Below are 27,592 nucleotides of genomic sequence, written 5' to 3' on the forward strand. Positions count from 1 at the left end.
CTTAGATATATATAAGAGTTTATGTTAATCGATCAAGGATGAAGTGTAATGTCACCGGGAGATTCATGACCATTGGCTGGCCAGCAAGTATTCCCATGCTTTCTCAAGCTACTGGCGCTTCGACTTGCCTTCCTAGGATGACTGCCATTGAGCCGACTGTATCCGTGGAAGACATATCCCATGGACCTGGTGTCAGTGGGGCTTGTTAAACTCCCAGTCTGCTTTCCACGATAACTGAATTTCGGGAGTAATGATTACCCATGTTTCTTATACAGATTTTGGAAGTCTTATCTTGACAACAGAGCTCTCATCAAAGAGGTCCTCACTCTGTGAATGTCATATGGCACGCTCACGGTCACATGCCTACTTATGAAAGGACTCCAAATTAAATTTGTCATTGAAGCATCTTTGCTTCCAAGGGAAGGCTCTAGGTAAGTAATACATTGCCTCCTGTTTCGAACACCATTTCTAGCCCATCATCATTACGAATGGGCGGCGCGGCCCAACGGCCCTTCAGGAGCTTAATGACAGTACCACTATTTCCAAACCCTCCACTCTCTTCTCGGATTCTATATAGAAGTGACTCAAAAACACCCTGTAGACTGGCCTCGGCCATGGATCCAATGATATAGAGTGGCCAAACAAGTCCCCGGAGAGGAACGGATTGGGGCCAGTTCCTCAGCACGATGACCGACTCTGAAACCGCGTCCTTGACTTCCGGAAGAGATGCCCAGGGACCCGAGATTATTGTGCTCGACAAGACTAATGATGCAAGTGCAAAAATATGCGAGACGTAGGGAGCCGGTGAAACATTGCCTCGAATATCCCCTCCTGCCTATTCATTTTGACTTGTTAGTTATGCAGCCTGACGATGCTATTAGGACTCACCTTCGCAGCTCGTTTTAGTTCGGTGATGCCGTCTTGTAGTTCCTTTTCTATTTTTTGACCCCTCCTCACTAACTCCGGCACGCTCAAGGTCCCTTTCTGCTCCATATCCTTTTTCCAGGCATTGAGATGTGCCAAATCTCCAATTGCAATCATGACCCAGTTGTAACAGCCCATCAGGTCAGCCATTACGATACTTGAGCCTTCTAGCCATTGCCGATAAGGTATTCGTGGGACTCGCCCCGTTGTTGCACACGCCAGTATGTCATGCCATAACGCTTCAGCCACGAGAAAGTTGAAATCTCCTTGCAATTCAGGATCATCGTCAGCCGAGATATTGATCGGAGAAGGCAAATCATTTTCTGATAAAGATGAAGTCCGAAGCAAGGCACCCGGTGAATACATAGCGAGGACAGCCGTGACGGCGTCGAGATGCGGAACCCAATCATACTCAGCTCCATTGAACACCTATCAAATAAGAGGATAAGTCATGCAGCAAGATAAAATTAATTAAATGACCTACCTCGAAGCTAATCAATGTCAAGCTCGCTGCTATAAATTCCGAGAACTTAGCCCGATCATTCAGGAGCGTTTCAGTCTCAGTGTGCTGCGAGAGATTACGCAGCTCTCTCAAGGCCATCGAGTGGAACTCGAATGCTTCCTGGCTATAATAGCACCTCTTCTGAGATACATCTCGATGCAAGGTGGAGAGTGCCAGCGCAGCGTGCGATAGCGAGCCGCCGTTGCTGAGACATGTGAGAAGCCAGCCTCTGTTCCCCAAGGATGACTTGAACTGGTAGTAAGTAAACTGCCAGATAAATACATGGTCGAGATAGTACATGATTAGGAATGCCAGCCTGGGAAACAAGACGCAAGACGGAGTGGGATTCTGTGATGTCAAGACAGGTTGTACGGCTTCTGAGTCCTGAAATGAGCTTCGAGTGACTGTGAGGCTACTGCTAGCATCTGCAAGCGTTTCTGGGGACTCAAAATTATCATAGGCAAGATGCAAAGCTGTCTGTGGTGATGACGGACTTGAAAGGTCGGTCACGCCTGGAGCTGACGGTGCCTGGACCCGGGTCCGTCGCTCAGTCGATGATCCGACTGCCGCATCTCTCCCAAGGCTCTTATTCTGTTGACCTCTCCGAAGCTTCTTGAGATACTGTTTGACAGCCTTTTTGATTCGCTCAAGGTCTTGGTGCTCGGCAGCTGATCCGTCCATCCATGCAGGCTTGGGGCCGTAGCCATGGCACGGAAGGCGTCGGTCAGTGCACTCCCTACACGCAGGGATTTGGAGGTCGCATTTCCGATGTCTGAGTTTGCATGTCCAGCATCCACTGGGGGATGATCTCATGATTGCTGATAGAGAGGGAGAAAACGATGTACTTGGAGCAACTCGGAGTTTGCGGAGCTTTTGGAGGTCATGCTTCTCCACTATCTTTTTAGCAGACAAATCACAGCATGTTCCGGGCTCGAGACTCGGAGGCGCTTCGACTTGCCTCCCAGTAAGCCCTTGTTAAGCCTAGCGTGGCCAGCTTAAGTGAATTGCTTGGAGCAGCAGCCAAATCTAGAATCAGTCGGTCAACAGAATTGCAAGAGGGCGATTTAGCCTTCCCGATGTAAGTTCTCGACCCCAGCCAGCGAGTGACTTATTCAACACCTTGTTTGTCTCGGATGCCGTAAGCCATGGTATATCCAGTCCAAAGATCAGAAGCAACCTAACATAATCACAACAACTTCAACTCGATAGTCCGCTATATAAAGATAATATTTACTGGCTACTGTAAATTGCACGATATTCTAGGTCCCGTAAAATGTTGTAGTTTAAGGATCAGCTATAATTTGGAGAGGTGCTACAATTGTCAAATCCCCCTTCTTGAACCCAAGACGCAAGCACACATCATAAGTCCTAGAAATAAGACAGGAATGGAATGTCGGCAAAAAGGTCTTGTTACCGACCGAGACAGATAATGGTAGCTGCAGCGTAGAACTGTAAAACTCCACAGACGAGCTCCCTGGAGTTTTGTCCTCCAGTGCATGATCACCATGTCGTGCCCATGTTATTTGCGGACAGTCAACGGCCAACGCAATGGTCACAACGAATGGTTGCTTCAGGCTGGGCTTTTCATCCTGGTCAGGAAATGCTTGGTATGGGTCGGCTTGATGCCAAGTGTAGGATCGGAGGGAAAGAGATGTGCTGTCCAATTTCGGGGGCGTGATTCCATCGATGTCAGGATTGAACGTCAATGTGACATCAATGACCGTGGGTACAATGACGGTTCCATACGCTTGGAGATGAAGTGGTTCAGGCTGCATCGCTGCAGCGCTGATGGTTCCAAACGGACGCTTGAGCGAATTACCCCGGAGAGATTTCGTGCCTTGAAGCTTATATCGCGGGCTTGTCAGCGATACATGCAGAGGCGGGCTCTCGCTTAATCTTGGAATGAATCGTATGGTTCTCTTGGTCGTAAAGACTTGACCGTGACCCTTATCCAGAGGCGTGCTCGATGTGACGCAAGCATTGATTCCATATTCAACCTTGACGACCCCAGGGCTCATGTCATCTCGATCCCAATCTCTTCCTACTGCTGGAGGGAGCAATAAATGCGTCTCCGTGGCAGTCTTTGATACAGCATTGTGCGTGCACGCCGTCGAGTCCAGTTGATCGGGCAAAGTGAACTGAAAAGGTATTTCATACGAGCCATTTTTCCTGAGCGTTGTTCCGACCAAGCCAAGAATATCTGGGGAAATCAAGTCCATCTTCAGCAAGCGGTGTGTAGTCGTAGTTGTCAACTTTTGTCCGACTGTGCGAATCGTCGTGACGCCATCGAGGGAGATAGTGATTGAGGAAGCGCAAATATCAGCAATCGGTAAAATAGTTAAATGGCCTTGTACAAGAGACCCAGACGAGTAGATCTTCGTAAGGTAGTAATCTGCGAGTTTTATCTCGAGCTTGCAGGGTCTTCGCCAGTTGAGGACTTTTGATGCTGCCTTGGAAACACCCAGCTCCTCCATTTGGTGGCTCTGCCGAAGAGACATCATTGAGGATAAGGGTGTGTATTTTGAATCGTTTTTAGATTGACTTTTGAGGTAAAGTATTTATCACATTTCCTTTACAAGTGGAGGGCTCTCTATAGGTACCTTATATAGGAAATATTGTTCGGACACCCCTTCTTTCCGATTTAATTTTACGTAACAACTTTACAAAGCTAGCAAAATACCTTGGCTTGCTACTGACTTGCCTATGTGACTTACATTTGTGAATTATTGGTATTAGCAATAATAGAACGGCAATGCTGTACTATGCCTTAATGGCCTTATGATGTATAAGTGCATCTTCAGAGAGGGATAGGCATACAGAGTTTATACTCCCCGACAATGCTTTCATTTACCTTGTATGATACAGAGTAACGGATAGACATGTTGACATTTGCAACGCCTTAAGGAGACTATAATGAAGGCAGGTCTACAGTAAGACTTTGTCAATATAAGCTCCGAGCTCCTTCAAACCATCAACCAACACATCCGTCTCACAGACGTAGCCCATGCGAACATAACCCCTAAAGTCTGTATCACCTCCAAAACAGCGAGATCCTGCAACAAATAGGAGCTTAGCCTTGTCCAACAAATCAAGACAAAGCTTGACATCATCCACAGGGTCCCCATTCTTGTCATTAAAGCGGATGAACGCCGTCGTACCGGCCATGGGCTCTACCCATGAACAAACAGACTTGTACCGTTCCATGAATTCCTTGAGGATAGCTGCGTTTGTCCTAGCGAGGGCGATATTCCGCTGTACCAAGGTGGGCTTGACCTCGGGTGATAAGGCAAACCTGGCAATTTGATCATCGATCTGGGAGACGCTGATGGTGGTGTAGTCGCGTGCGAGCATGATGGCAGAGATGATGGATCGATCTCGGCTGGCGATCCATCCGACGCGGATGCCTGCTAGGGCATAGCCCTTGGACATTGATCCTGTTGCAATGGTCTTGTGGTACCCTAGTGTCGTCACTGGTTTGGGCACTTCAGTGTGATCGCCGCCCGATGCACCGCCGTGGAAGAGCGGTCGGTACACCTCGTCAGAGAAGAGGATGATACCTTTATCCTCTGCAACCTTGGCGATACGGTCGATAACGCTGTTTGGGATTGGTGCGCCAGTTGGGTTATTGGGATTGTTAATGATGATCATCTAACCATGTCAGTATCTAGGGTCGAACGTAAAAACAGTGAGCAGTAATCCGTACCTTGGTGTTTGGCTTGATCAGACCCGCTAGTTCATCCACATCAGGCACAAAACCATTCTCCTTCTTCAGCTTCCAAAGAGTCACTTCTGCCCCGAGACTGCGTGGAGTGTCGTAGAGCTGCTGATACGTCGGATAGACACAGATCACATGGTCACCAGGACCTATCAGCGTATACAGGGCCAAGAAATTAGCACCTATAGCGCCCTGAGTGACGATGACATCCTCAGGCGCCAACTGCACGCCCTCAGTGCTGCAGTGGACAGCGATGCGCTCGCGAAGAGTCTGAGATCCTGGGATCGCGCCATACGTGAGCTTGATGCTCGTGTCGATGGGGCTCTTGGCGGGGCCGCTGGACATGGCTACCAAGTCGTCGATGGAGACGGAGGCGGCGCATGTCTCGGCAACGTTGAGGACGCCTGGAGTGGTTTCATAGGCGTCCATCCATTGCTCTACGGCGAAGGGGGTGATGCGAACCATGATGAATGCTTAGATGACACGTGTATGTATGTTCTGGTGTGAGTTTGTTTGTTTGGTCTGCTGGTCGAGTTGAAGGCTCTAGAAGGGATGTTTAAATATCCGATTCTATCGCTAGACTAGATAGTGGTCTACGCCCTTGATGTGATGGATGTCAAGATCGAGCAGGGCCCAGATGTTCGACGGATTGTCTATTGGTTAGTGGTCACTAAGTCAGCCGGCGGCGTCTGTCGAGGCCCACTCGCGTCCTCGGCATGTGCCGGGATGATCTGTAGACCCGCGTTGATGATGCCAAAGACAGGTAGCGCCGCTTACTTTGCTTTCTTTGGCTTAGACTGGTCCCCAGCTTTTGCAACTCAGAGTTTCTAAACATCTCCACTCTAGGGTAGTGGAGCCATCAAAGACGGACACCACTGATGATAGCTCCATTTTGTGATTTCTGCCGCGTAAAATACTGCAATAAGTCATGGTTGCCGTTCAAGAGGTAAAAGTGGAGGTGCCAGGGTGAATTATATAATCTCAATACCTTCTGAAATTTTGTGATTCTTCACTAAACAAGAATCCCATTTTCAAGAGCTTCTTCTTTACCCACAATTTGTTTATTCACTCTGTCCTATCACTATCATTCATCATGTCGGGCTTTGAAGCAGTCTATACACCCGACGCTTGTGCACCTCTCCCTCAGTTCTCCCAAGCCGTCAAATACAATGGCATGGTCTACTGCAGCGGGTCCATCGGCATTGATCCCGCAACCGACGATCTGGTCCCCGGTTCTGTCACGGACCGAGCTCGCATGGCGCTTAAGAATCTTCAGGTCGTGCTCGGAGCCGCTGGCAGTAGCCTGGACCGTGTGGTGAAGGCCAATGTCTTCTTGGCTGACATGAAGGATTTCGGGGCCTTCAACACCGCGTGGGATGAGTTTTTTCCTACTGAGCCCAAGCCTGTGAGTAGCATTACACGCATCCGTCAGCTCTATTCTTTGACTAACATTCACAACTATAGTGTCGGACTTGCGTCGCTGTCCATCAGCTGCCTTTGAACACAGATGTTGAGATTGAGGTTACAGCTGGCTATCAGTTATAATAGTGTGAATAGTACTAATCACATAGCCGAGAACTCCCCAAATCAATCATTGCCCTTCCACTAAACGTGTATTCTAATGAGAATGTCCTGAACCACAGCAGCTTCCACTCATTGCCTCCCTCGCCAACTTAGCACGACTCAAAGGTCGGGCAGCAGGAAGCAGATCTCTTCCCATCAAGTCTGGCAGTGGCTTTCGCGCATTCAGCTTATGCGTAGAACGAGTCGCAATCTTAGCAGAGTAGATGCTGTTCAGCCAATGGGCCAGGCGGTAACCGCCCTTGGCAATCTGTAACTCAATGGTTGGGATCACAGAGTTGTAATATGTCGGGTAGAGATCGCCTGTCTGCAAGGCTGCAGCACCGTTGGGCATGACAACGGTGCAGACAAAAGCATTAGCATCTGAAGCCCAGGCCGTAGCTGATCCGATGGGATCAGTCACGTCGCTGTCTGCGATCCAAGAAGCAGCTTTGGACTTGTAAGAGCCAGACACGATATCAGAGATGAGTGTGTTGGCCCACGATTGCGCGTCGGTCAGGGCGTGGCCACCGATCAGCTTCTCGGGCATATAGGTGTCCCAGTCTGAATGCAGATTATCACCCGAGTACCCGTTAAAGGTGACCTTGATATCGTTTCCGCCAACTTCGTAGGCCTCATCGTGCAGTGGCTGGGTGATATCACCCAAAAAGTGGACGAGGAACTTGAGAGCCTCAGCCTTGTTTGCTTTTGTCAGACGGCTATCTCCTACACGTTGAGTGTAGTTGGCAACAGCGGAGATAGAGCACCCAGAACTTCCGCAGTCGCGGTCATAGTCGACATTGCAGTTTGTTGGTGGGCTGTCCTCTGCATCGATAAAGTGTAGAGGGGCAGACCATTTTCCAGCTGCAGTTGTGCGATAGGTGTCAGCCCACGAGGCGATGTTGGCAAGGTATGAGTCTGAGGTATCTCCCAGAACACCCTGTGCCCTATTCTGATATCAGTACATGTGAACTAGATAGCGCAGTGGTAAACGCTCACCAGGTGGCAACGTCATCGTCGAGGAAGTGCTGGGCAATGTAGGCAACAGTGGCATGACCTAAAACACCCCAACCATGAACAGCACGGATGGCTCCAGAGGCCAAGAGAAGAGATTTGAGCATCATGTTTAGATCAGACGAGCTTTGAACAGATCCTATTACTATACTTGTGAAAGAATTGGACTGACACTATATACATAATCCGCAACTGTACAGTCGGTGACCTGGCTTAGTTGAGCGACCGACATATGGGTTCAATTGTCTAAATCTGGTCTTATAGCCGAGTTCAGTCTGATGTGCCGGACAAAGGTCCTTTGATAAATGCTGTTAAGCGCTACTGCTCGGCACAGAATTGCCGGCACGTTTTGTAGATAGCCCATTGATAGGTAAATACCAGAAGGTCTGAAACACCTAGTTAGGGAGGTAGGTATTTGATTTGAAGATCACAAGTTGAATGACATTATTTACCTGCCCAAAGAAGTATAATTCATCTCCAAACTATAGTACGGAGTGCTCCGTACTCCGTAAGTTCAGTGCAATAAGACAGTGTCTTTATCTTATCTTCTGATAGTTATCTGCAAACTTGACTGGCCGGCTAATCGGCATGTCGATAGCAGGGATAATCGTAAGTAGTTGCAGATCTCTTCTTATTATCGCACAGCCATTGGATATCGCTCTCAGAAACCGAGGCCATAGTGTCCAATCCCAGAGCAGGAATCAACAAGCTATTCTGCCCATAAAACAGTGCATTGAATTTCCACGTTCAACCTCTCATTCGGCAAAGCCGCGACCTGTATACAGGTCCTCGCAGGCGCCTTGGTCTTGTCAGGCCATACATTATTCCACTCCTTGTTCATCCCAGCGTAATCTTTCATGTCGGTCAAGAAGACAGTAGCGTTGACCACATTCTGCAGTCCACATGCGCCGTTTGTTGCACCGTCAATAATGGCCCCGATGTTCTGCAGCACCGCTTCTGTCTGCAGGGAAATGTCAAGGTGGTGCGTTCCGTCGGCGTCTGTAATGCAGCCGACGACTGTGTTATCGCCGCGACGTGACGAGGTACCAGAAACGAAAATGGTTTTGGCTGATTGCTGTATTATCCGAGCGTGGGGATAATTGGCGAGCGATTGAGCCCTTTCAGCGGGGAGAAAGAAGGGTTCGCCGTTCTGTGATGCCATTTTGAATGCCTTTGTGGTCGATACTAAGAATTCAAAATTCTCCAAGGGGCGTCAATCACTGATATGCATTGAGAAGAGGTAGGTTTGATAAGAATTAGGAACGCGAGAATTAGTATCTTGCACCATAGTCAGTCAAGCGGGTGCCAGGCAATTTTTAGTATGTACTTTAGTGGTGGCTACCCGCTTGCCGACGCTATCTTGGATGAGCGGGATTCGGGCCGCGACCTTCTTCCGTGACCATGACAGCGACCGACAGCGGTTGAGTCGGTGCCGTAATCGGTTTTCACGGTCTCTAATGTGCTATTTTTCTATCTGTGATTAAGTACACTGCAACATCTTTTTACACGTATCCAGTCGACTAACAAGCACAGAACCAACCCAAGCACAAATGCCAGACTCTCCCATTGAAACAGCCTGGCGATTCCAGACCTTGGAGTCTGCCGAGCGCTTCATCTCCTCGGACAGCGTGTCAGCGCAACTTTCTCTACAGAACTATGTCTCCAATGAATTCGATACCTCGTTGACAGCGGATTACGTTGATTCCATAAATCCCAAGACCGGCAAATCTTTTGCTAGGGTCCCGATCAGCAGCACTGCTCAGGTTGACCACGCGCTGCAGGCTGCTACTGATGCGTTCAAAACATGGTCCAAAACGACAGCAGCCTTCAGGTCCAGCCTGCTTGAGCGAGTGGCGTGCTTGATAGAAGAGAATAAGGAACTCCTTGCAGTTTGGGAGAGCATAGATCAGGGCAAAACTCTTGCACGGGCGAGAGTCGAAGTAGATCGGGCTGCGACAAATTTCAGGTGGATACATACCCACGGAGCATTGAAAAAGAGTTTCACTAACTTGGGCATTGTTTAGATATTTCTCGACTTTTATTCTGCATCAAGAGAACGCCGTGAGGATGATTGATGGAGTCGCTCTCACCTACGAACACCGCTCACCAACTGGCGTGTTTGCGCTCATTTCTCCGTGGAATATGCCTTTATACTTGCTGACCTGGAAGATCGCGCCTTGTCTTGCCTTTGGTTGCACAGCAGTCGCCAAACCTTCAGAATTCACCTCCATGTCTGCATTTCTACTCTGCGAGATTTTCCGGCTCGCCAAGATTCCACCTGGTGTCATCAACATAGTCTTCGGTGACGGGGCTACTACAGGCTCGCGACTTGTACAAAGCCCGCTTGTCAAGGGCGTCTCTTTCACTGGAAGTACGGCAACGGGGATCAAGATCCGTAGAGATACGGCGGACCAGATCTACAAGCACATTTCCCTTGAGCTGGGTGGTAAGAACCCGACCTTGGTCTTTGATGACGTGGATCTCGACAAGGCAGTCCAAACAGCCGCAACAGCGGCTTTTGAAAACCAAGGAGAGGTAAGACATGTCGATTTATATATACCTTGGATTCTCAATACTGACCCCATTAGATATGTTTATGCGGTTCTCGTATCTACGTCCAATCCCGTATCTACGATTCATTCGTCGCCTCACTGAAAACATATGTCGAGGCAAATTACAAATGTGGCGATCGTACAGGCGCTGTAGCCTCATTACAGCATTATAACAAGATCGTATCGTACCTCGCACTGGCCAGAGAGGAGAATGCCACTTTCATCACTGGATCTGTGCCGCCACTGGAACCCAGCAGCGGCTACTGGGTAGAGCCAGTAGTCTTGACCGATGTCAGTACATCGTCACGAATCATGCAGGAGGAAATATTCGGCCCCGTCGTCACTATCTCCAGGTTCGAAACCGAAGAAGAGTGTGTCCAGCTGGCGAATGATAGCACGTATGGACTTGCTGCCGTTCTCTTGACCAAGGATGGTGCACGGATGAGACGTGTCGGCGAGCAGCTTGACGCGGGGCTTGTTTGGGTCAATTGCTGGTTGGTAAGGGAGCTCAGTACACCATTTGGTGGGATGAAGAACTCTGGCACGGGGCGAGAGGGAGGAAACTACAGTCGAGATGTTTTTACTGTCGTGAGGACTCTCCACCTACCAATGTAGGGCCTGTCCCAGTAGATGGGCTACTTTAGATTCGTATGTCACTATAACAGAAAGTGATATCTTCTTGGTAGATGACGAGTCTGCGATTATCCCGCTCGTATAACTTGCCATGATTATCAAGTTCTGGACGAATAACTGCATTACTTCGCCTAGCCCATACTTCCAATCCTTCATCGGGCACTTCAAACACCCATCTTCATGGCAACAGGAGGGCTAACAACAGCTTGGTCTGTTTACGCAGGTATTGTGCAAAGGAATGATTCAGACAGAGCAAAACTGATTATGTGTCAACCTCAGGAAATACGCATATTCTATTAGTGTATATAATAAATATGAAATACGGTAATCGCATAGCATTTCTATTGAATCGGAGATTTCGTAGAGTATAGGTTATGTACTTCGGCAATCGGCCCGCCTCGTTGGGGGGATCGGATATGGATAAACTCTATTAGCTCGGCATTGATGATCCTTCCTAACAGACCTATATAACTACTTGAAGAAGCTCTAAATCCTCCACTAGCAGACATCTACCGATGGAATCTCGCGAGGGTGATTGGCCATGCCCGAAATTTACGTTACAGTCGGCCGGAATGTGTCCAGCGTGGACAGGCCGGCATGTCAGTTAAATCATGGTGCAGCCCCCACCCATACATGCGCGGGCCGCCCGTCGGATAATGAGCTGTGTAGTCTCTGCGGTGAATAGCCACGCAATCAGTAGTTAAGTCTTTCCAAAACGATATAACATTTCAAAGATCCCAAATTTGCTTGTCCAAAGAGATGTCGGGGCGGTACACCAGACTTGGCTACCACTTCAGGAACATTTTCACACCTATCCACAATGGCAATTGACCCACTGACAATGACCGTCCAATGCAAGGGATGCCTCAACGGCATCAAACCTGAAGGCAGACACTCATCTGGGACGACTGACAATAAATTCTATCGCATTGACCTTCATACACATGTTATGCCGCGGACCCTACCACAGCTATCTGATCCTGAACAAAACGGTACACAATCCAACTCATGGATTGAACTAAGACCATCACTAGTGGATGGCGAATCAGTTGATATCTTTATCGATTCCAAACATTTCCGGACCGTTCAAGACAACTGTTTTGACCCGAAAGTACGCCTAAGGGACATGGACCGGTCTGGTGTCCACGTCCAGGTATTGAGTACAGTTCCAATCCTGTTCTTCTACGATAAGCCAGGCAAAATGGTCGCCCAATTAGCCCGGGCGCTCAATGATCACCTGTCGCAGGTGTGCACAGAATACCCGACCAGATTCGTCGGTCTAGCGACGGTTCCGCTGCAGGACGTGCAAGCATCTGTTGAAGAGCTCAAGAGAGCAAAATATACCCTCGGACTAAAGGGCGTCGAGATTGGAACTACGATTGGTGATATGAACCTCGACGACTCTAGGTTGGACTCATTTTGGGCTGCCTGTCAAGAGCTAGATATGCCAGTCTTTGTCCATCCGCTGGGCTATTCTCTGCTCAAAGAGAATGAACATCGATGGGGTCAGTATTGGTCTTCGTGGCTAATCGGAATGTACGTAATGGTTACTTCTAATGGGTGTATTTTGGAACCAAAAGACTCACTGATTTATCACTAGGCCCTGTGAGACCGCCCTATCGATGATGGCCTTGACATCTTCCGGTCTCCTCTTACGATACCCAAGATTGCGCTTCTGCTTTGCTCATGCAGGAGGGGCGTTCCCAACCCTGATGGGAAGAATTGAACACGGATACAATTGCAGGCCAGACTTGGTTGCTTCAAGAGCGGGTGGCCGAAGTCCTTCAGATCACCTGAGCTCAGGTGACAATCTCTGGATAGACAGCCTGGTCCATGACCCAGATCTCCTTGCATATCTCTGCAAGAAGATAAGAGTGGATCGCATTCTCATGGGGAGTGACTACCCATTCCCACTTGGCGAAGTTCCTGAAGCAGGCAAGATGTTGACGTCCGACGGATCACTCTCTGAGTTTCTGTCGATGGAACAGCGTGCAATGATGCTAGCTGGAAATGCCATTGACTTCCTGAAGCTGGATGAAAGATTCCAGAACGCATATAAAGATAGCTTAAGAAACGTATTAAAACGAAGCTGAAATAATATAGCTATGGAATTTATACCGAATTCATAAGTAATTGGGTACAACTTGTCGTACACACCTGAGAACAATTATGGGAACTATAATTGTTTGTTGTTCACAGAGTTAGCTGGCCCCTTTAGTTCAAGCCTCTGTGTCAAAGAATTCCAGCTGTAGGCTATAACTCGCTCTCTATAACTCACAATCCCTTACCAGTTTGGATCGGAGGCAACTTTCTGAAGTATGTAATTGGTACATCATCTTAAAACCTGCCCGTGATCGCAGCCAATGTTGTTGTCCTTCTAGGCTCAAGAACTAATTATACAAAGTATTAATCCTTTATCTCTTATAGTCGAGCTAGTTTCTTCTGTTGCTTAGAAATCATATCCTGAAGGATTTCCTCACTTCCACCAGAAACTACTAAAACTCTGACATCTCTACTGATCTGCTCCACACGGCCTCCAGCACCTCCTCGAGAATAGCCGAGGCCCCCAAAGATCTGTTGGCTCTCACGAGAGATCGTTTCGAGATTATGAGCAGCTTGCATCTTAAGCAGGGCAGCCCAGGGTGAAAACTCAAGCGCTGGCACACGAACTGATCGGCGTACCAAGTCCTCCATTAGGTGATGGACAGGCTCTATCAAACCAACCATCTTGCTGAACTTGAGACGAATTGCCTGGTTCTCGAAAAGCTTCTTGCCAAACGTTTCCCGCCGAAGAGCATGTCGGTAGCTGTCTTCCAATGCCACTCGAGACAAACGCAAGGCTGTGATTCCAACCCAGAGACGTTCATGCGTGAATGCTGCGTATCAATAGGTAAGTATTTCTGTCATACCAAAACAAGACCGACTTACAAGACATGATAATCTCGAAACCTTGCCCTTCCCTGCCAAGAATATTCTCAACAGGGACCACTACGTCGTCTAGGTTCACGAAAGTGGAACCGCTGGCAGCTACACCAGAGTTTTCCATCTTCTTACACGTAACCCCCTGTCTTCATGTCGAGAATGAAAACTGTCAATCCCTTGTGACCTGGGCCTCCAGTGCGTGCGGCACATAGGGCATGTGTAGCCTTCTGCCCTTGAGTGATCCATTTCTTTTGTCCGTTGATCACATAATGCTTTCCATCCTCGGTCTTGACAGCTTCAGTGGTGAGTCCAGCAACATCAGATCCAGCTGTGTCATGTGAGTATCAGCAAGTATTCCAAACTATTCATAGTTGAGAGAGTAGCCTTACCATCAGGCTCAGTGACCATGAGGCAGTGCTTTTGTTGTCCAGTAAGTAAGGGTCGTAAGTAATTACGTTTCTGGTCTTCTGTTCCGTATGTTGATAACGGAGCACCTCCTACTGTAGCGCCACTATTGATACCCCAGACAACGCCAAGGAAACCGCAACGAGCGATCTCATCAATTAGCTGTATAAATCAGCGACTGCGACGTCTTCAAACCAATGTATTCCAAAAGTAAGGGGCAACATACGATATAATCATGGAACTCATCCCATTCTTTCCAGTCGTCAGTAACATTGTGATATACTAAGGGGCTGGCAACGAACCATCCAGTGGGATACCCGCGGGGAGGGAAACACCACTCAAGGAGCTTTTAGGCAGAGGGAATACTGCAGCTGCAAGGAAGCCGAGCTCAGCGTGGCGCGCATACGCTTTATCGGGAACAAAGCCTTGAGCCTCCCATTCCGGTGCGTTGGGAGTGATCTCACTATCAACATACTCTCTAATGAACCGCTGGAGCTTCCGATGAGAGTTTTTAAAGTAGGGATGAGAAGAATCTTTATGCCAAACAGGATCGGCAAAAGGAATATTGCTTGTAAGTGTAGAGGCCATTTTGGATATTTTAAAACAAGCAACAGGTGATACTGTGTTGCGATATACAGTATGTAGTTAAGTCAATACCGTTTTATGTTATCGTAATGGTAATTAATAGAAATTTACCAACTATATACGAGTTGAATTTATAGCGATGTTTTGATTTTGACGTGTCAAGGTTAATCGGGTTGTAGGTTTCCACGGCGCCAAAGTTCGACATTTCCGTGCATAGAGTTCCGGCAATTCCGTATACCGAGTTCCGCGGAATGAAAACCTCGCAACTTAAGAATTGAGAATACTAACGTATGTCTTATAATAATAATTTTATCATACTAAGCTTTTTGCAGTAACTCATGACCTCTATTGCTCATCCGTCACATGAAGCATAGAACACTACCAAACAAACTTAGACCCTATAGCAACTTTGATCATGTCAAGCCGTATCCAGAATATCACAAATCATTTGGCGCCAGACGGTGATCAAACTACTCGCCTAATGAAGGGTGACCCTTCTAGGTAAGCCTGCCATACAACTCAGTGATAAAAGTTACAGTGTCTTATTAATCGTGCCACAGAATTGATGGCCAAGTTGTGTTGATTACTGGTGGCGCCCAAGGTACGCGACAAGACATATATCATACGCAATGTCCATTGACCATTATATGTGCAGGAATTGGCAAAGCTGCTGCAAACCTCCTGGCTTCTAAAGGAGGAAGAATCATCATAGCCGACGTCGATAAGTCAAAAGCTAGCGCGACTGTTCAAGAACTACAATCCGGCGGTTATGAAGCAGCCTACATTATTGGTGACGCCCTTGAAGACGGCTTTGCAGAAAAGACTGTGGCTTTTGCCCTTGAAACTTTTGGGAAAGTCCATTGTCTCATTAACGGCGCTGGTTTCTGTTACGATGCTGCAATCCACAAGATGGATGACGATAAGTTTGATGTGATTATGAAAATTCATAATTATGTTCCTTTCAGGATGGTTCGTGCTTTGTCGTCACATTGGATGGCCCGAGAGAATCGTGAAATGCCGAAAACCATCATCAATATCTCATCCACATCAGGGCTACATGGACAAATGGGACAAATCAACTACTCCACAGCTAAGATGGGTATAGTCGGCCAAACGAAAACTATTGCCTCAGAATGGGCCAGGTATGTTAATTGCATCTTTCAATCGCAATGCAGCTAAAAGCTCATAACTTCTAGGTACGGGGTTAGATGCAATGCCGTAGCATATGGATGGATAGATACTCGAATCACAAGACCACCTACAAGTGATGAGACTGTTGTCGTCGGGGGCAAGACTATCCAGACGGGCATTCCTATCGCTGCTAAGAAGTTTCGCGATGTATCAGAAATACCCTTATCGCGCCCAGGGACAGTCGAGGATGCTGCGGGGGTTATTCTATTCCTTGCCAGCCCTTTGTCGGCATATGTAACTGGATCATGTATCGAGTGTGCTGGAGGACGATACTTGTAGTTGCGTATATGAGTGAGCCTTATTATTCGACTGAGGGTTGTGGTTAATTGGGCGCAGAGACAACGATTCCAGCTTGCTCTATTCAGCAGTTAGAGTAATAATATTATATAAACGCTACTCGATGTTGCCGTGTAATGTAAACTGTTTGATATGTCATACTTTCTATACTTGTCTTATTGCCCATATTATCTTGGGCAAATGTGTGAGCGGCTGGTATGCTTCCTGAAGTGTGTTTGAGAAGTGGTCTTTAGAGTTAAATCTGGCCAAGAGATGGCGTAAAACACATACTTTACATTATATATTTTCAGGCTCCGTATTCCAATTAAACTATTCCGGCAGCCAGACACTTCTGGCTCAGAACATGAAGTAAGAGTTTAAAGAGGTGGTTAATCAACTGTTAGAGGTAGAACCTAATAAATACATACCGTCGTAATGTTGAGAACCTCTGATACTAACTATTACAATTTAGAGGCAGGTACGCTCTGCTTTGCCGTTACCGAATCCAACTGCACATCCTTGAGCATTCTTTTGAGAACCTTGCCGGTTGGACTCTTGGGCAGCTCATCCACAAAAACGACACCGCCTCGGAGCTGTTTGTAACCAGACACCTGGCTATTCAGAAACTGGGCAATTGACTTGGCTGCAGACGGGCCTGCCTCGACCCCCTTTTTAGGCATTACATAAGCACGCACCAGGTCCGATGAGGCCTCCTCGCTCCAAATACCACACACTGCTACCTCTTCGACAGCCGGGTGGTGGACCAGTATCTCTTCAAGTTCTACTGGTGACACCTGGAATCTATTCATTCGTTGTAAGTATAAATGTCCGGAGAAAAAGGTTATATGGTCATGCTCACCCATTGTACTTGATTGTGTCTTTCAGGCGGCCTTTAACGACTAGATAGCCACTGCAATCAATATATCCCAGGTCTCCTGTTTTATACCAGCCACCTTCCAGCATATCTTTTGCCGTAGCCTCCGGGTCACGGAGATACCCCCTAGAGTATTATCAGCAACTACCCTTTAAGTAAGAAAGGGATAAGGTACTTACATCATGATGTTGGGGCCTCGCAACGTGATTTCACCTGGTTCTTCGGACCCTACATCGTTTCCGCTATCATCCAGAAATCTCATTTCGAGATTTGCTACTGCTTTTCCTGAGGCATTGGGTGACATATCCTTGTCCCGAACACCACTCTGAACACACGCACCAGAAGCCTCAGTGCATCCGTAAGCTGACCACTGTGAGTAGAACGAAAGTTAGTTGACAGTGGAGGCTTACTTTGACAGAGGACTACGTGGGGGAACACGCTTCTCAATTTCGATGCGACTTTATCCTGGATTGGAGTCAGCAACCAATCTCTTAATGAGAACTGATTCACCTACACTCAGAGGGGCAGCCGAGCATGAGAAGTACTCAAGAGACGAAAAGTCGTATTGCCTTACTTGAGGAGATTCCGCAAGAAGTTTTGCCACGGGGGGTACCAACCGTGCCAATGTTGCCTTGCGTGTTGACATCAGTCGCATATAGACTTCGAGATCAAACCGTGGCAGTAGGCAAACATAGTAGCCTAACCATGGAGCGCCGTTGATGACGGCGTATGTTGCGTAAATGTGAGAGAGGGGAGGGAAGAATACCTCGCGCATGTCGTGGCGCCAGTTTTGTGGGTTGTCTGCCCTTAACTGGTAATTCACAGCGATAAGGTTATGATGGGATATCATGACAGCTTTGGAATGGCCCGTGGTGCCACTGGACAGTACGATTGCCCCAAGGACATCCCTATTGTCATTTTCCTTCAGAGAGTAGGGGTTAAAGTATCTATCAGGATTGTTGGGTGTATAATCTATAGGAACAATGCGGAAGGTTGAAGCAGATAGTGACGATGTTTGTGCACTGCTCGACACTTTCTGGATGATGGAAGGCCCTGCAAGAATGACCTTTGGCCGAACCAAGTCCAGTGCGTATGTCATGTCCTTTGGTGACAAGGCATCGTTGATCAGTGACACCACACCACCGAGCCACCAGATCGCGTGGGCGGCTATTATATAGTCAATACAACTAGGTGATGTTATAGTGACTACTTGTCCAGGCTGAACTGAAAGATCATTCTTGAGCCAACAAGCCGTCCGGACAACACGACTTTTGAACTCATGATAGGTGATGGTTTTCCCTGTAATTGCTTCTTCGAATATTATTTTGTCTTTGGAAATAGGCACTGCGGGCTGGAGAAGAAATGCCTCAGAAACTGAAACATCGGTAGGAATGTGCACTTGAGTTCTGGGATGATAAGTGCGAGACATGACGATAAATGGATTTGAAAAAAAGACGACGGTTTTCAGGGGCTGTTTAAGTCACGGAGGTACCAAGACCGTTTCATGTAGCAATTGCTCGTCACATATAACCAGATTACGAAAAACATTCGACGTTTTTCATTTGCTTACAATCTGGAATCCATTGAATAGTCCCGCGGAAATATCTAGTTAAGTCGCGGACCCAGTATTCCGCGGAATGGCAAATATTCCGACGGAATAAACCAGAGGAAATCGGCGATGAGTGACAGGTTTGAGCGTTGAGGTGAGCACCATCATAGGTACTAAAATTGTATTCCAGGTAGTCCCTAGTAGGAGCTTTAATTCAATGTGTCTGTCCCTCTAATTCAGGTTGTGTAGCATGAAAATAGTTGACGTCTAAAGATCAGAACTAGTTGTCCACGCTGCTCCTGACGTGTTTGTTTGCGCCATACGAGAGGCAGCAGCCTCTGTGGCTGTAGTACATAATATGTGAGAAATTATAGCAAAAGGCGTGTCTGAGCTGCTTGGAGACAGTGTCAGTATTATGGGTGAGATGGCTGTCTCGGGTGAAACTGTAGTCTCGTATAGCGCGCTGGTAATTACAGTCATGAGAAATATTGAGCTGAGAACCGATCGAGTCCACTCAAATCGATGTCGATGTTATGAAATACTGGAGAATGTTATAGTTGTTCCAGTTGCAGGGGAACCACAAGTGACTGCAGCAACTGAGGATGATCTAGAAACGATTTTAGGGATGACTGTGTGAGCTCCACCTATGCTGGTTGGATTGAGCGTAAATGAGGTGAGAGAGAACCCAGTTATGACTCTGCTGCTGAGCAGAGCGGGTGCCTTGCCACGTTTAACCAAGCCTTGGTTCCAGCCTCTGAATTCACAGGCGGTGAGAGTGGAAGAAGAACTGCGTTCATCCGCTATCCAGTGGCAGATGGCGACTACCTATTGCTGACAACTAGAACGTACATGAGTTGACATTCGGTACTGATACTAAGCCAACAAAATACCCTTTGACTGCGTATCGCAACATCGTTGCAAATCTTGTCTGAGTTTCTACTGGATACCGCAACGTGGCGCAGGATCCAGAGAGCTTCGCAGGATCCGGCCCACCTTCACAGTGGCAAAGTATAAGCTGGATATGATGAAATAAAGTCACTGATGGTATTGGGCGGTAGGAGGATTGAATATTGGACATAGGGGCTATGTATCTACTGAGTTGGCTACTTAAGATGCTTCTTTACGAAGCTGATCACGCTTTGCAGACCTTCCTCAGTAGCATCGCCCATAGGGATCAACGTAAAAGCGTGACACCCTCCATCCACGATGTGTAAGTCCACTTCATTACCGGAGTTGGCCCACTTGGCAGCCATGAAAATGCTGTCGTCGAGCAACGGCTCGATTGTCCCAACTAGAAACTGCGCTGGAGGCAGGTTACCCAGATCAGCATACAGAGGCGAGATATAGCGCGTCTTGCGATCCCGTAGGGGAACATGTGCAAAAGCCGCCTCTCCGAACCGCTGCATTCCATCGCTGCTCAAGACAATGTTGCGTTTGTGATTAAGACATGAAGGGGTATAGGTAAGATCAAAAATACCGTAGCCTGCACAGATAGCAGAGAGCTGCGACTGTACATCAACACCATGCTTATCGCGGAGAGCTAATGCCACAGAGACGGCATACCAGGCGCCGGCGGATTCACCGCCGAGCACACGCAACTGCGCTCCTAGCTTGTTCGCTCCGTCTTCAGACAGGGCGAATAGGGCTGCGTCGACGGCGTCGTTATAGCCGGCTGGATACGGATTCTCTGGCGCCAGGCGATACTCTACCGAGGCCATAGTAAGGCCTAGCTCGTTAGAAAGTCGGGTGAGATATGGATCGTACGAGGCATTGCTGCCAATGACAAAGCCCCCTGTTTAGTTGAATCACTTGGTGAGCTTCTCGTTTGTGTATCAAGACACTAGGGCTCGTACCTGCATGGAAGTGTAGCCAAACTCCTTTAGAAGGCCCTGTCGTGGGTTCAATGACCCGCAGCTCAATCGAGTTCCCTTCACGGCCGGTAAAATCGATCAGGCGCGCCTTGTCGTTGCACACGGGCTTCTTGAATCCGTTGGTACCATCCCGGCGCGCATCTCGGTAGTCTTGCGGCGTTGGAAACTCATGCCAAGGCTTGTCATTTGCAAGAAGCTTTTCGAGGCGGTCGGCCAGCTCGAGGCGTCCCTGCTGGCTACTCGACGAGACCTGAACGGGACGGACGTTGACTGACATTTTAATGTTCGACAAAGAGGGCAAAATGTAGTAGAGCAGGAAAATGATGTTTGCATCTTATTGAGAAGCATAAGGCGTTGAAGGTGGTTAATAAATTCTGGCCCTCCACTCAACTAATTGTGTCCCCGACGGTATATACGCCTTCGGAATACCTTTTTTGTCGCTCGGAACTGGTACGGAAACGGATCTCAATCTCTGTATTCCGATTTCAACGCCGCAGGTTAGTACCTTCTCTACATCTCTCGGACAGGCGCTGTCATGCTGTTAGTGACTGGAGACAGAAGAGGGAATATCAGGTCAGATATTGAAGCGAGGTACATTGCGAAGGCTGACTGACGATCTTTCGCGTGGGCCGTAAGAGGAAGCTTATAAAACAACTGTTGAGAGCTCTTTAGATGGTATTCATACGGTTTGGTCGAGGCAACAAGTGCGCCGCTGAGGCAACTGTACTTAATATAGAACCACTGGGTAACATCTTACGACCAGTTATGGTGGTTATATTGTTCAAGTTACGGATGGTAAACGATACAAGCTTGATAGCCTCTTGCAAGGTCAATTCAAAGATCAAACAAACGAACAAATATATAATTGCTCTATAACTCTACGCAGGTATTCGCGTTTTATGCAAATGGGATACGAGATTGTATAAGCTGCTGAAATCAGAGACCGATATAGTTGGTTCATTTGTCCTACGGTTGCACATTTCAACAAGTCCTCGACATCTGACGTGTTTTGCTCGCTACATGTGTGCCGTAGGATACGACATGGACATCTGTATGTTTTTCCTAATTTCCCGTTGCGGTAGCCCTTGCTGGTTCCTCCGCACATCGGCTTCGCTGCTTCAGGTGTGGAGCGTCCACAAGATAATATCTGGTGATTTGTCACGTTAGGCTTGTAAATGTCCGACGGCAGGGAAGAAATACTCACGAAAGGTCGGCCGCCGCGCTGGACTCATCTGCGGTGAAGCCATCCGCCAGCCAGGCGAACATGCTCAATGGATCGTTAGACAATGACGTCCATTCAAAGTCTTCGTATCGTGGCTGCTCAAGTAGGTCGAAGAAATGCAAGCGAGACCCTGGGTGAAGCGACACGACTGTCCTACCAGAGCTGCCGTTTTTGAAAGAACTGGCACAGTTCTCTACCCAGACGGTCTTCTCCATCCACTTCAGCGCGTGTGCCAACCATGCCTTGGTCGCCGCCTCTGTTGGTACCAACGACGCATATGCTTCCGTTTGCAGCTTGGACACGAGCTTGCGAATATACTTTGTCAGCCTTTCAATAGAACCTGTAATCGATCCATGACCAAGTGGGCTCTGGGGCCCCATCATCACGAAGTAGTTGGGCATCTTGTCCACTGTGACGCTAAGGTAGGCAGTGGGAAGTTCCTGTGTCCACACCTCCCGAAGATCACAACCGTTTAAGCCAACGATCGAAAACCTGGGTATGAAGCCCATGTTGAAGCCGGTTGCACAGATGATGGTGTCGGAATCGACCTGCTTTCCAGACGCTGTCTTCAACCCCGTTTCGTTGAACGTGTCGATCTCGCCCCAGATGATCTCGACTTTGGGAGAACATAGTGCTTCTAGAAAGCCGCTGCCTGGCGTTGGTCTTCGGCACCTGCGCTGGATTAGCTTGGCCACGCCGACATTATCATGCTCTAAACGTACCCGACTGGAAAGTCCGGAATCAAGTCATTGACAAGTTCTGGCTTCGCAGACAACCTGGCTGTCATCTGTTTTTTGGTGGCTTCTTTACCCATCTGCTGGGCCTGGGAATCCTTGAGGTATAGTCGGAATCGCGCGTTCAACTCATTTTCGATCTCCTTTCGATACGCATAGTAACCTTCGGGATCCTTGGACCAGTTGTCCTTTTCATCATCCGTATAGATCTTGTTCGCACCGTTCTCGCCAGCAAAGCGGTTCGCGAGGGCCGGCGTAACCCAGGTTTTGCTGCGTAGCATAACATATATCTTATCCGCTTGATCGAGGATGGCTGGAAGAATCTGAATGCCGGAGCTTCCATTTCCAATGAGCGTGACTGTCCGACCTGTAACATAATCGACATCCGGCCATGAGGCTGAGTGCATCATATTCCCTCTGTACGCCTCACGATTCGGAATTGTCGGCCAGCGCCAATTGTTATAGGCGCCGCTGGCGTTGATGAAGACATCGCACTCTTCGATGAAGGGTTCACCCTGCTCACCGTCTTTTGTCTCTCCGTCAGAGACGACGAGCTCTCGGCCATCCGTCTGAACAATCTGGACTTGCCATTTCTGCCTCTCCTCGATCCACTTTGCACCGATAATCTTGTGGCTCAGCCTGATGTACTTTCTAAGATTGTGCTGCTCGGCAACTTCCTTTAGATACTTGTAAATGTCCTGTGCACCGGTGTAGAAGCTTGGAAAATGGGGATATGGGGCCCAAGTGAACTAGAACCAGTCAGCACTATTCTTGTAACATTCTACTGACAGCATTACCTGGTAGTTATGGATAGGGATATCACAGCTACAGATTACAGTAAGCTTTTATTTTTTTTAAGTAACTGGCTCTGCTATTGCATGCAGAAAGACCTGATGATATACTTACGCGCAGCTAAACGTTATATTAGCCATGGCACAAGTTTATATTCATTACTGAGGGAAACTCACCCAGGGTATCGATTTTCAAACCAAGTTCCTCCAAGATCGGAGTTCTTCTCAAAGATTTTCAATTCGCAGTTGGCAAAGCCGCCTGTTTCGACCTCATGTGCAAGGTTCAGTCCGCTGATGCCGGCGCCACAACAAACAATCTTGAGTGGTCTTGGAGTCCGCATAGGGACCCGTGACATCTCGAAAGCCAGAGGGTCAATAGATTTGTATGCGGCAGTTTCAGCAGGAGTCGGCTGCCTCTGCGCCGCAATCTGGTAGAACCTGATTGCGTCTTCTCTAGCCGAGGAGCCAGGCGTGCTGTTTGTAGAGCTATTTGCCATGATGATGCCGACTAATTGTGTGAGGTGATGATAATAATAATAATAGATTTAACGAACTTGCATCTTTTATTCAAGCCCAGATCTTTTATAATTATAGGAGTGTTGTTCTTACTGTCAAAACTAGGCCTGTTCCAATTGGTTCACGCCGGACAGGTAAAAGTTCGAGCTCGGTCCGGAACCAAGCCACGGGAAAAACAACGGAACGATGGCTTTCGTTCCGTCCTCAGTTCGGAACACGCCTCTTCATTGCCCCTCTCGATTTCTTCCGTGAGAGAGATGCAGATTCGAATTGGTGAAGCAGTAACACTGCATATGGAACTATTCGCTCCATGCATGCATTCTCAAGCTATTGTGAGATGGGGCCGCTTTGGATAAAAGGTCAGGTAGATATGAAAATGTTCGAGCCACTCAATACCTCTAGCTATCGAAAATAGCCCATTCAAATGAGAGAAACTGGTACCGGCCTCGCCGGTAACTATTTGTCCGTCAAAAATGAAGTGTGAGATTTTCCAGGCAGAAATGCCGACTGTACCGTACCAATCTGGAATCATATCTCGCCCAAGTTGTACAATTCACATCAGGTATGCCATAGTTCATACGCCTGCGCTAATTGTCCCGCCATCTTCACACCTTCTTCTTGCTTGAACTTGAGGTACCATGGTGCTGTGAGGTCATCCTGCTCTCCCGAGGATGTCATGGAGGAGGATTCGTTCTCCTGCACTCTTAGACGAGTAAAAGTTGGTGGTTCAGTCCTAGCCAGGCAGCAATTGAAGCGTGGCCTGTTTGAAGCACAGATAGAAAAACAAACAGTACTTATAGTTATTAGCACATAGAGTTGTGTCAAGATTTGTTTGTCCTCATGTCTGCAGGCTTTTTGAGCCATGTCTTGAATCCAGGGATCCTGGGCTTCCCCACAACATACGTCAAAAGGCGGGGCCCCGGCTTATCTTGTGTAGTGTCCTAGTAATCATGGGGCAGGCAGTTTCCAGTTAGGTCAGATCTTCCCCGGGCCTAAGTATAGGCCTATTACCCCGCTTGAATTTCAGGACACTAAGCCGGCTCCCTCGCCTTCCGTACATCGCCCTAATTCCAAACATCTGCACTCGTGTCGTGAAGCCCACGCAGTCGCTCTCCCGCCATGGTGAACTCGCCCACGACCTTGGATCTAAACGGGCTTGACACGGGCAACAGTCCAGGAGGCACAATTGGGAACGCTGAAGGTGGACCGAGCCAGGGCAGGAAGCGGAAGAAGTATGCGGCTAGAGCATGGTAAGTGCAAAGACTGGACTCCGCAGCACAGAATGGCCGAATGCACACGTTTCTGACCGACAGTATTCTAGTCACGATTGTAAGCGGCGCAAGGTAAAGTGCAGTGGAGAAGACACTTGCCAGCAGTGTCGGACCAGGGAGGTTCGATGTCGTTATTCGCCGCTTGCACCTGCGGCCGAGCGAGATGCAGCAGAGCAGCCCAGACGGTAACATCAATCCTCCCTTTCCCATCCCTCTGTTGCGCTCCCTTTGCCCGTGGACTGATGTTGAGCCGCTACAGTACTACCTCTGGCGCCAACACCAACAGACGCAATCCCATCGTTCCGCGGGATCCGGACACGAGGTCTGCAGTCGCTCAAGCTCCGGTGCCCAGCGCCTTATCCGACCCTCGCGTTGATGAGCTCTGCGATCGGGTCAGCACCATTGAGGGCATGCTCACTCGTTTGGTGAAGTCGGCCAAAGGAACTGGGGATTCATCGCCAAGCGCCACTTTCTCGACGCCCGTAGAGCGCAGTGTGACTGTGCCCGGTGAAGATGATGACGACGCAGACCAGTTTGCGTTACCAACAATCGCGCATGATGATCTCACGCTCTCATCTCAGGTCGCCGCCATGAGCGCATTCCTGTCCAGGCCGCCTTCACCAAAGCCCGGCAGTGGCAGGCAAACAGCAACGTTTCAAGTCTTGGTCGAGCTTCCCGACACTTCTTCTCTACAGCATCTCCTCGACGTCTATTTCCGGGAGATGAATAGCTACTTTCCTTTCTTGGATCGCGAGGATACTGAGTTGCGTATCTACGGCGTTGTTGGCCGGCTCGGCTACAGGCCCTGTAATCGCACCTTGGCTGTGACCAAGGAAGATCTTTCCGTCATCGCTCTTACATACATCATGCTGGCGCTCGCCGACTGCGTGGACCCAGGCGAAGGAGCATGCGATGGCGACACGAAACCTGGCTGGGAAAGATATCTCCAAAGCTGCCGTGCCATCCAACGTTTCTCCCACTCCAAGGCACTCAACCTAGACGTTGTCAGAGCGCAATGTCTTGTGGCTGCATATCTCATGCACTGCGAGGTACTCAGAGCTGCCTCGCAGGCCATTTCAGTCGCTTGGCAGCAGGCTATATCAATTCGCCTGAACGACAAAAAGGCCTGGCCGATTGAGAATGCCCAAGAAACCTTGCAGAGACAGCAACTGTGGTGGACGATGTATTTTTTAGACAGGCAAATTTCCCGCCGAAGCGGGATCGCTTATCATATCCGCGACACCGAATTCGACGTTGACGACTTCACCTTACACGCAGAGAATAACCTGATACCACAAACAGATATCACAAGGAGCTATCTGCAGGCTCTGATCAACTTGGCCAGGCTTTGGAGCCTCGTGTGGGACACGTTCTTCGCTGTTGGCGCGACGAACAAGGGAGATTGGATGGAAGTGGAGCTCATGGACGCTCGAATCCTCAACACTCGTCGAGGACTGCCCAAAACATTAACCTGGGACTCTAACGAGGTTGCGAACTACACAGCATGTGACGAGGATGAGTCCCACATTCGTCGGCGCCTTCAGATTTTTACTGTAAGTTTGTTTGTTCTACGATGGAAACGTACCAGCATGTGTATCTTAGTGACTTGGCTCGCAGAGATTGGAACTCATCCGCATGCTCATCAAACAGAACCCTGTACGCCAGTCGGCCTTCAACCCAGAGACGGCTCATTTCTGTGCCCGGCTTTCGCGCGAAATCATCAGATCCCATCATGTTTATCTCTCGCAGTACCCAGAGGCCCGAGCGAGCGGCTACTTCACAACAAGCTCGATAGTGGAATGCATCTATCACTTGGCCCCAGTAATCCACTGCTCTGTCGACAGCAACGAGCGTAGCGCCTGTGTATCCGCTTTCAACCAGGCTCGTGGTATCTTGGTCAAGTTATCCGCCTACAACAACGTGGCAAAAAAGGCCTTGAAGGCCTTGAATGGCGTCATCAAGAAATGGGGTACCGGCGATATAAAAGGCAGCAGTGGCGGCAAGGACACCAGTGCATTACAGGGTGTATTACAGGACCACAATGTAAGATGGCCGTTCGTCTCTTTTCCATTCCATAACTGACAAGTCAAAAGAATCTTGATGTTCCTCCGCAAATACACGAATTCATGAGGAGGATCGAAGTACAAGATGGACAGGACAGCTTTGATATCGATCTTGGCGAGTTGATGGATATGTCGATGGGTTGGATTTCCGGCAGTGAGTTCGATCTCCAGCCTGATGTCCTCCTTTGAAGACATAATGTGCAGCCCACAGTTTTGTTATTTCTTCACCTGCCCTTACGGATAGCTACCAGAATTGACAATTAATACCATCTCATAAGCTTCACCAGTCACAGAGTCGACCAGCCACGCACGCACGGAGCCAATCACAAGTCAAGAAGCTTAACGTACAGAGCCCGCATCGAAATATAGCAGCAGTGTTGTAGAAGATATGTATCAGGCGGTGCTGTTTGCATGGTAAACAA

The 27,592-nt window shown here is 48.5% G+C and overlaps 14 protein-coding genes; 5 read left to right on the forward strand and 9 right to left on the reverse strand.

Annotated features, from left to right (window-relative positions):
• Positions 1-427: 427 nt before the first annotated feature.
• FFUJ_02156 (related to C6 zink-finger protein PRO1A) lies at positions 428-2,239 on the reverse strand (the record flags this gene model as incomplete). XM_023573854.1 has 3 exons in its annotated part: positions 428-835; positions 889-1,353; positions 1,409-2,239. The coding sequence occupies 3 exons, from the start codon at positions 2,237-2,239 to the stop codon at positions 428-430; spliced, it is 1,704 nt and encodes a 567-aa protein (XP_023427308.1).
• A 470-nt stretch (positions 2,240-2,709) lies between these two features.
• FFUJ_02157 (uncharacterized protein) lies at positions 2,710-3,924 on the reverse strand (the record flags this gene model as incomplete). The annotated part of the gene is made up of 1 exon (XM_023573855.1): positions 2,710-3,924. The coding sequence occupies one exon, from the start codon at positions 3,922-3,924 to the stop codon at positions 2,710-2,712; it is 1,215 nt and encodes a 404-aa protein (XP_023427309.1).
• Positions 3,925-4,351: 427 nt separating this feature from the next.
• On the reverse strand, positions 4,352-5,606 carry FFUJ_02158 (related to transaminase type I; the record flags this gene model as incomplete). XM_023573856.1 has 2 exons in its annotated part: positions 4,352-5,074; positions 5,130-5,606. The coding sequence occupies 2 exons, from the start codon at positions 5,604-5,606 to the stop codon at positions 4,352-4,354; spliced, it is 1,200 nt and encodes a 399-aa protein (XP_023427310.1).
• A 628-nt stretch (positions 5,607-6,234) lies between these two features.
• FFUJ_02159 (probable brt1 protein) lies at positions 6,235-6,686 on the forward strand (the record flags this gene model as incomplete). XM_023573857.1 has 2 exons in its annotated part: positions 6,235-6,546; positions 6,606-6,686. 2 exons carry the CDS (start codon positions 6,235-6,237, stop codon positions 6,684-6,686), a joined length of 393 nt encoding a protein of 130 aa, XP_023427311.1.
• Positions 6,687-6,759: 73 nt separating this feature from the next.
• FFUJ_02160 (probable nuclease S1 precursor) lies at positions 6,760-7,825 on the reverse strand (the record flags this gene model as incomplete). XM_023573858.1 has 2 exons in its annotated part: positions 6,760-7,648; positions 7,701-7,825. 2 exons carry the CDS (start codon positions 7,823-7,825, stop codon positions 6,760-6,762), a joined length of 1,014 nt encoding a protein of 337 aa, XP_023427312.1.
• Positions 7,826-8,424: 599 nt separating this feature from the next.
• On the reverse strand, positions 8,425-8,877 carry FFUJ_02161 (probable L-PSP endoribonuclease family protein; the record flags this gene model as incomplete). The annotated part of the gene is made up of 1 exon (XM_023573859.1): positions 8,425-8,877. The coding sequence occupies one exon, from the start codon at positions 8,875-8,877 to the stop codon at positions 8,425-8,427; it is 453 nt and encodes a 150-aa protein (XP_023427313.1).
• A 388-nt stretch (positions 8,878-9,265) lies between these two features.
• Positions 9,266-10,882, forward strand: FFUJ_02162 (probable aldehyde dehydrogenase; the record flags this gene model as incomplete). XM_023573860.1 has 3 exons in its annotated part: positions 9,266-9,681; positions 9,740-10,250; positions 10,304-10,882. 3 exons carry the CDS (start codon positions 9,266-9,268, stop codon positions 10,880-10,882), a joined length of 1,506 nt encoding a protein of 501 aa, XP_023427314.1.
• An 838-nt stretch (positions 10,883-11,720) lies between these two features.
• FFUJ_02163 (related to 5-carboxyvanillate decarboxylase) lies at positions 11,721-12,993 on the forward strand (the record flags this gene model as incomplete). XM_023573861.1 has 2 exons in its annotated part: positions 11,721-12,436; positions 12,501-12,993. 2 exons carry the CDS (start codon positions 11,721-11,723, stop codon positions 12,991-12,993), a joined length of 1,209 nt encoding a protein of 402 aa, XP_023427315.1.
• A 328-nt stretch (positions 12,994-13,321) lies between these two features.
• Positions 13,322-14,815, reverse strand: FFUJ_02164 (probable acyl-CoA dehydrogenase; the record flags this gene model as incomplete). XM_023573863.1 has 6 exons in its annotated part: positions 13,322-13,776; positions 13,829-13,860; positions 13,955-14,150; positions 14,212-14,389; positions 14,454-14,479; positions 14,530-14,815. The coding sequence occupies 6 exons, from the start codon at positions 14,813-14,815 to the stop codon at positions 13,322-13,324; spliced, it is 1,173 nt and encodes a 390-aa protein (XP_023427316.1).
• A 412-nt stretch (positions 14,816-15,227) lies between these two features.
• Positions 15,228-16,282, forward strand: FFUJ_02165 (related to 3-oxoacyl-(acyl carrier protein) reductase; the record flags this gene model as incomplete). XM_023573864.1 has 4 exons in its annotated part: positions 15,228-15,313; positions 15,373-15,413; positions 15,468-15,954; positions 16,009-16,282. 4 exons carry the CDS (start codon positions 15,228-15,230, stop codon positions 16,280-16,282), a joined length of 888 nt encoding a protein of 295 aa, XP_023427317.1.
• A 458-nt stretch (positions 16,283-16,740) lies between these two features.
• On the reverse strand, positions 16,741-18,582 carry FFUJ_02166 (related to 4-coumarate-CoA ligase; the record flags this gene model as incomplete). XM_023573865.1 has 5 exons in its annotated part: positions 16,741-17,080; positions 17,139-17,279; positions 17,333-17,516; positions 17,564-17,618; positions 17,668-18,582. The coding sequence occupies 5 exons, from the start codon at positions 18,580-18,582 to the stop codon at positions 16,741-16,743; spliced, it is 1,635 nt and encodes a 544-aa protein (XP_023427318.1).
• A 1,223-nt stretch (positions 18,583-19,805) lies between these two features.
• On the reverse strand, positions 19,806-20,850 carry FFUJ_02167 (related to lipase/esterase; the record flags this gene model as incomplete). XM_023573866.1 has 2 exons in its annotated part: positions 19,806-20,494; positions 20,556-20,850. 2 exons carry the CDS (start codon positions 20,848-20,850, stop codon positions 19,806-19,808), a joined length of 984 nt encoding a protein of 327 aa, XP_023427319.1.
• A 923-nt stretch (positions 20,851-21,773) lies between these two features.
• Positions 21,774-23,817, reverse strand: FFUJ_02168 (related to steroid monooxygenase; the record flags this gene model as incomplete). XM_023573867.1 has 5 exons in its annotated part: positions 21,774-22,467; positions 22,518-23,278; positions 23,327-23,354; positions 23,436-23,441; positions 23,498-23,817. 5 exons carry the CDS (start codon positions 23,815-23,817, stop codon positions 21,774-21,776), a joined length of 1,809 nt encoding a protein of 602 aa, XP_023428867.1.
• Positions 23,818-24,955: 1,138 nt separating this feature from the next.
• FFUJ_02169 (uncharacterized protein) lies at positions 24,956-27,359 on the forward strand (the record flags this gene model as incomplete). XM_023573868.1 has 4 exons in its annotated part: positions 24,956-25,086; positions 25,367-26,660; positions 26,725-27,150; positions 27,201-27,359. The coding sequence occupies 4 exons, from the start codon at positions 24,956-24,958 to the stop codon at positions 27,357-27,359; spliced, it is 2,010 nt and encodes a 669-aa protein (XP_023427320.1).
• Positions 27,360-27,592: the final 233 nt, after the last annotated feature.

Source organism: Fusarium fujikuroi, chromosome FFUJ_chr03 (assembly GCF_900079805.1).
Source record: "Fusarium fujikuroi IMI 58289 draft genome, chromosome FFUJ_chr03".
Classification (NCBI taxonomy): Eukaryota; Fungi; Ascomycota; class Sordariomycetes; order Hypocreales; family Nectriaceae; genus Fusarium; species Fusarium fujikuroi.